At 52.9% G+C, this 7,123-nt stretch overlaps 1 protein-coding gene across 2 annotated transcripts in view; it reads right to left on the bottom strand.

Annotated features, from left to right (window-relative positions):
• The window catches only part of Csmd1 (CUB and Sushi multiple domains 1), a 1,636,907-nt gene that overhangs the window by 82,467 nt on the left and 1,547,317 nt on the right, over nucleotides 1-7,123 (bottom strand). For both annotated transcript variants that reach the window (XM_048792812.1, XM_048792813.1), the window contains exon 50: nucleotides 1,373-1,558. In XM_048792812.1, coding sequence (XP_048648769.1) covers nucleotides 1,373-1,558 — 186 coding nt within the window. The remainder of the gene's footprint in view (nucleotides 1-1,372; nucleotides 1,559-7,123) is intronic.

Here is a 7,123-nt window from a genome sequence, read left to right as displayed (position 1 = left end):
GGAAGGGAGGGAGGGAGGGAGGGAGAAAGCTAAGAAACAGGAGCCTGGTCCCCACTGAGACCAGGGGCTCAGGCACTAGTGGACCCTGGACACCGCAGAGCTCTCTGCAGCTGTGGGTGCCAGCGGGTGGGGGGACCCTGGTAAAGGAGAGGACTCCGGGTTCCGACCTAGAGGTGGTGGCGCTGCCTCCTCTGTGAGGCCGCCGGTGCCCACGTGGGGATCTGGGGAGACTCCCAGGTAAGCTCTGTGAGCCGTGCTGTGCAGGTGAACCTTCCTAATCCCCGGACTCCTCCAGGACACGTGGGCTGCGCCCTGTCAGGGACAGCTCCTGTTTCCAGAGGGTGATTTTGTCCAGGTGGAGCTAAGAACACGGTGGCAAAGTCTGGCCTGCCGCTCCGCAGGTTCACTTGAGGTAAAACCACGCCATGCAGTAGCCACAGGGCGCGCTTTCAACACCCCTGACTCCAGGAAGTGAGAGAAGGTGTCAGGACCTGTGGGAAGTCGCCTGTCTCCCAGGAGCACTTAGGGCTCACAGCCCAAGAGCTGAAAAGGCGCAGCCTGACCCAGGTCTGCAGCGAGAGGCCAATGAGCTGCCTCTGAGACTGGAGACCAGGGGACCTCTGGTACTAATGGCATTCCAGCAAATTAACACCCGTGTAAGGAAGTGAGTTTGCAGTGTGGGGCGCGGGAAGGGGAGACTGTTTACAAATCGAGGCCTGTTCAGTATACCTGGGCTGAGCATTGTGAGGAGGACATGTGTGTGTGTGTGCGTAGGTGCATGCGTGTGTGGGTGTGTGTGCGCATGTGTGTGTGTGTGCGCGCCTGTGTGTGCGCGCGTGCACGTGTGTGTGGGTGTGTTTGCATGTGTGCACGTGTGCGCGTGTGTTTGCGTGTGTGCGCGCCCACGTGCACTTTTGCACTGCGTGGCTCTACTCTTGGCTAAGGCTGGAGGTCACCCTGGATCCAGACCCCGACCCTTGGAGAATACCCCGCAGGCTGCAGAGCCTCCTTTACAATCAGCGCCTCCACAGGCCTGGGGGTGGCTGGGTGGGTGGACAGTCGCCTTGGATTCCTCGGCCCTCGTGGAACTGAGGAGGAGACCGCTGTTTCAGACCTCACGTGCGGGGCTGGCGCTGGGTCCTGGGCCCCTGCGTCCCCTAGACGTCCCCTCCCCACCCTGAGGGCTGCCTGGGTCAGGGCTGGTGGGCCGTCGGAGGCCTGGGGCAGTCAGAGCCTGTGGGCTCAGCGGTGGTTGCCCAGGGCACAGCTCAGCTCCGGGGCGCGGTCTGAAGGGGATCAACCCTGCGCCTGGGAACGCGGTCACAGTGGCACGTCCCACCTGCCCGCGACGCCCTGACACTCGGACACTCACGTTGACAGGCCGGCGGCCTCCCGCGGTTGCTCCACATCCCGTCCTCCTGGCACACTGCTGTGGCGGGCTGTCCGGCAGCCAGCTGGAAGCCCTCGTTGCACTCGTACACCACTTTACTGTCCAGCGTGAACTCGCTGCCGGTGAAGGAGCCGTTCCCTGGGGACTCTGGGAGGCCACAGGACACCGCTGGAGGAAATGAAAGAGATGCAGCTGATGTTTACAGCAGTATGGCTTGCTCTTTTTTTTTTTTAATTTAATAAAACATAAACACTGTTAATTGAATTTCAGGGGTGTGGCATAAGACACACTCTCAGATTTTAAGGAAGGTATGGGAAAATGGAGTTGTGTGTGGCACAGGCCTGGAGTCCCAGCCTCTGAGGAGGCTGAGGCAGGAGGATCACAAGTTCACGCCAGCCCCAGCAACTTAGCAAGGCCCTGTTTTGAAATAAAGAATGAAAAGGGCCGAGACTTAGCTCAGTGGCAAAGTGCCCCTGGGTTCCATCCCCAGTACCAATCATCACCGTCATCATCATCCTCATCATGGAGGTGGGTCTGAGTAAAACACCCATATGCAGGTATCCAGTGATGGGACCTCTGAACAGAGCATCTATGCAGGAAAACAGAGGGGTACTGTGCAAGGTGAGTCTGGAGGTCAAGGCCGCCACCCAGGACAGCCCAGCCAGTCCGCGTGTCCTCAGGGTGTTCGGGAGCATGGTGCCTCAGCTGCCTGGTCTCCTGGGAACGGAGCAAGAAGGGGAAGACACTCTCCCCCACACCAGAGTCACCTCGCAGTGAGAAAGCTTGGTGTGGCCCAGGTCCCAGAGCTCCTCTGGGTCTCATTGATCCCCCTCCAGGTTTGTTCCCTTAAAGCCTGGGGACGTCCTGCCCAGGGGGCCTGTGGCTCACATGGGGCCCGTGCCCCCAACAGGCCCCCATGCTGGTGACTCAGTCCCGGATTGGCGCTGGGTGGGGTGGTGTGGGCGCTGGGTGGCGTGGGCCCTTAAGAGCTCGGACCCAGAGGGAGGCTCTGGGGGCACCGCCCTGGGAAGGGGTGAAGTGGGCCTCTTGGGACCCCACTTAGGTCTCATGGGGGATGTTAAAAGAGAAAACAGGCCTTCCTGGTCTCTCTGATTTCCTGCCTCACCAGGTGATCATTTTCTCTCAAATGTACCCCAACATGAGGCAGATGAGGCCAGGGTGCCCTCTCCAGAACTGGCACCATGCGGTTTGGACTTTCAGGCTCCAAAACTGTGAGCTAACTGGACCTCTTTTCTTTAAAAGTTAGACCGCATCTGGTATTCTGTTATAGTAATAGAAAACAGACTGATACAAAAGACAGTTTACCCCAAATCATCAATGCATCTATAACATCAAATTTCATATTTTATAAATTATGTGTCAGAAAAAAAGCCCTAAGAAACTAAAATACAGGAGACAGGAAACAGATCTGGGGCAGAAGGCAGAATCCTACAAGACATGCATATCTTCTTTTTACTAGAGAGACAACGCAAGAAGTAAGACAAATGAAGGTCTTTTTAAAAACTGAGATGTGGGGAAAATTCCTTATACTTAAAAAAAAATTTACAAATTCTGATGCAGATGTGTCTGCTGTGAGGCAAAACCCAAACCAAAACAAAGCAAAAAAGCTTAAGTGAATTTGAGTTACAGTGTGAAGCAGAGAGTAGGGTAGAGTGGCATGTCCAACAACCCCATGCTCAATGGATGCACTGGATCAAGAAAGGCCTTGCAAATCACTAAATCAAGGGCCTTCTTTTGACCAGTGTTAAAGAGCATGGATCTACAGTTATATAATGCAAGTGTTTCCCACATAGTTTTCAATGAGAATGAGATGAAGCATATTAGAGAGCATCTCCGTAAGCCTTTAATTTCACAGTTTAAAGCTGAAGCTCAGAAGGATAAAACCGAGCCCAGGTAGCCCAGAGCCCCTACACAGAGCCTGTGGAGAGAGCAGGCCCAGGCCTCCAGACGAGGCTCATTTTTCTGCAATTGCCCTGGGTTATCTATGTCTTAGTTTGAGATTTTGGCTTAATATTTTGGTTATTTTTTTCTTATCAAAATATTAAATAAATATTATGTGAAAGTGTCAAAGAAAAAAGAAAATTTAGTGCTATTAGAAATAAATTTTCTGGAAAGTCTAAGGTCTAATATTTGTTTAGATTTATATTTATGACAGCTATTTCAACCACCTGAAGAGTGTGTGTGTGTGTGTGTGTGTGTGTATGCGTGTGCACACACACACAGGAAATACCACAATGGATCATTTGCAATAGATGGGGAAGAATAACATGGATATACAGACAACATTGGGGTCAAAATTTTCAAGATAATAAATGAAACACCCGTGACCAAACACACTCGTGGGAGGCGGCTAACCAAGCTCACCTGGCTCACTTGTGACCAGACCTAGGGGAGGCAGCCATCATTCCAACAAGCCCACTTGTCTCACCTGTGACCACACACATACCCACCAAGGTGGGTGGGGGGTGATAACCATTCCAACAAGCTCACCTGACTCATAGAAAAGCTTTATAGCTACTTCTGTTAAGTCCGGAAGCCTTCACCTAAAAGTGAACTCTGAGACCACGGACTTCAGAGGACCCATTTTTGATGCCGATCCGCAGCCTGGAGTCTCCCGTAGCTTCCCACTGCAGTGACAGCCAGTGTCTGTGCGGCCGTAGGGTGGCTGGCCACAGAGGCAGGCGTCCATCAGCACAGGAGCCGCACACTTCTGACTTGGGACGCACGGTGTCATCTCAGGCTAAATGCAGGCTCCTGCGAACTTCCCTGCTAAGATCTAGAATTCACTCATCCCGCATTCACTCCTTCCCAAGGTTCTGCACACTGTCCACGACTGACATTCTGCAGATCCTTTTAAAAATGCCAATTAGCTAAATAAATGCATGTAACTTTCAAGAATGATTTCCAATTTTTGGTATAACTAAAGAGAATAAGTTTCCTTTATTTCGTTTAGCTATGTTGACATTTGTTTAGTTATGTTGTTTTACGTCCCCCAGCAATTTAGACAAAGATCACACATCCACCCTGTAAGATGACCATCTGTTTAAGGGCAGGGTCTTACACATCTTGTGGCTAAAATCTGCTAAATATGTGATCATAGTTAAAATTACTTAATAAACATCGCATCATTGCACTCAGGTTAATGATACCTAAACCAAAAGGGAATCACGGAAGTTAAATAAAATCATATGTACAAAGGCATCCAGCAGACCCAACGCAGGCATTCAGCACGTGAAAAGTGGCTCTGATTGTTATATGCCTACACACCCATGCACATACACGCTCACACATGTGCACTCACACACACACTTACACACAATTTCATGTACTCACACTCACAAACACAACCAATCCCACTCATATGCACATGAACACATTTGCACACACACTCACACATGCCCACAATCACACACATCTGCATGCAGTAACATATCCATTTTCACACACTGTCACACATATGTTCACATTCACATACTCATATTCATGCACTCCCACGTGTGCTCACACTCTCACACTAACACATTCACTCACACCCCCCAAACGCACACACACTTGCACACATATACACACAGGCATACACATATTCACATCCACTTTCATATGCTAACACGTGCATGCACACACTTTCACACATGTGCACACACTCATGCATGCCTACAGACACTGTCACACATACACCTTCACACACATGCACACACACACACACACACCACTATCTAATACTTTTTTCCTGTGCACATAAAGATAGGCGTCGTGAGGACCACCTCTGTAGCCTGTGCATCAGTGAAGGAGAGAGCAAGGCAGCAGAAGGCTGGTCAGTCCTCCTGCAGGTCTCCTCTGCGATCTCGTGTTTGGGTTTCACAAAATGAGTGGAAGAAACCCCCATGGCGTGAGGTGCTCCCCTGGGCCAGCGGTGCAGTGTGCCCCTCTAGCGCCCTCCCTTGGAGAGTTCCTGGCCCCAGCAGCAGTCACCCAGGTCCCTGGGGGCTTCTGTCTTCTGGACGGGGCTCTGGTGGTGCTGGGGATGAACCCCAGCCTGGCGCTCTGGACAAGCCTGGCGCAGAGCCACTCGGCCTGCTCTGAAGGCTCGGCCGCACTCGCTGGGGCTTCCTGCTCATTTCAGACGAGGGCCCCGGCTCGGCACGTCCCTCTCCCTCCCCGACCTGGTAAACACTCTACTCTGTCTGCTCCTTTGTCTTCCCCTTTACACAGCCCAGAGATTCCTGGAGATCCTGATCGCCCTGGCCTGGGCCCACAGGCCTCCATCCCTGTGCCCACTGCAGGTGACCACCCTCCCAGCTCCGGCTGGCCCACCTGGCCCTCAGAGCCGAACCTGTGCACGTCCTGGCTGGCCGCCTGTCCTGGCCTGGCTGCCCTCACACGCGCCCTGCTCCGTAAGCCTTGGGTGAGCCAGCCGCGTACTTGTATCAACTCCCGTCTTCCGACCACTGCTCTGCGAGGCTCCATTTGGTGCCAGGCAGTGCTTACTTGGAAGTCGGGCTTGGCCTGCTTTCCTCTGTGGGCACCTGCACCGTACGCGTGTGCTCTTCACACAGGCCACCTGGCTTCATGCCTGCTCCCCACCCAGGTGACGCAAGCTGGGGGCAGATCGCCATGGTGCCAGGGGTGGGTCTGGAGAGGTTTCCCAGCCAGGGAAGGTCCCAGCTATGGGAAAGCCATCAGGCCTGAGGCAGAACACCCAGGGGCAAGGTCACGGCCAAGGAGACCCAGGGGACCCAGTGGGAGCAAGGACCCAGGGCAGGATGACTCACACCCCAGGACCTGGAGGGCAGGCCACAGGGAGACGCGCTGTAGAGGAGACAGCACGGAGCCTGGTCGGTCAGTGGGAGGCGTGAACCTGCTTGCCTTCTGCCCAGGAAGCCAGGCCGAACCAATACCCGCTTTGTCTTCCTATCCAAGCCCACACTCGGAGAGGACGATGGTTTCCACCCTGGGTCCTGCCCTGAGGGAACTGGTAGGGCACTGTGTGCAAGAACACATTTAAATCCAGGTGCTGCTCCATGAAGCAATACAGAAACGCTCTGCACGTCCTCTTGTCTTGTGCTATTGTGCTAAACTATTGTGTCGTGCTCAGTCTTCTTAAAATCACCAGTTGCTGTCATAATCAATGCCAATACCACTTCCACCGATCCTGCCGTGAGACGGCCACACCTCAGGACATCACTGGGACCCTGTTCTCTGCTGGGCACTCAACACATAAAAAGTTTGAAAACATTAAAATGTTCATCACCAACTTTCCTTTCTTTTATGGTGCGGGGGTGGAACCCAGGGCCTTGCACACTCTGGGCAAGTGTTCTACCACTGAGCTGCAACCCAGCCCTCGACTCTCTTGATATGTGGGGAAAAAATTACTTACTTTCCCATTAAATATAATCTGTTTTGGTGCTAATTGCTGCCAAACAGGTTAATTGCAAAATAAATGTGCTAAAGCAAAACCCTGAAGATACAGTTGTAGATTTGCCAAGCAAATAAATCACAAATCTCCAGCAAGAATGTCTGTGCCAGGACTTGTGGGAGCTTGGTGTGGCTCCTGCTGGCCCTAGTGATGGCTGATCCCAGAGCCACTCGGGAGCAGCTGGGCTCTGTGGAGGGCTGCGTGGCCTCCCCAGCACTTTACCAAGTCCTGCCATGTGAGTGCCCTGCAAGCCACCGCCTGGCAGGTGTGAAGCTTACACACTGATAGCTGCAGAG

This window comes from Marmota marmota, unplaced genomic scaffold (genome assembly GCF_001458135.2).
Source record: "Marmota marmota marmota unplaced genomic scaffold, marMar, whole genome shotgun sequence".
Classification (NCBI taxonomy): Eukaryota; Metazoa; Chordata; class Mammalia; order Rodentia; family Sciuridae; genus Marmota; species Marmota marmota.
Note: the sequence above shows the minus strand (reverse complement) of the source record. Positions and strands in the feature narration are given on the sequence as shown.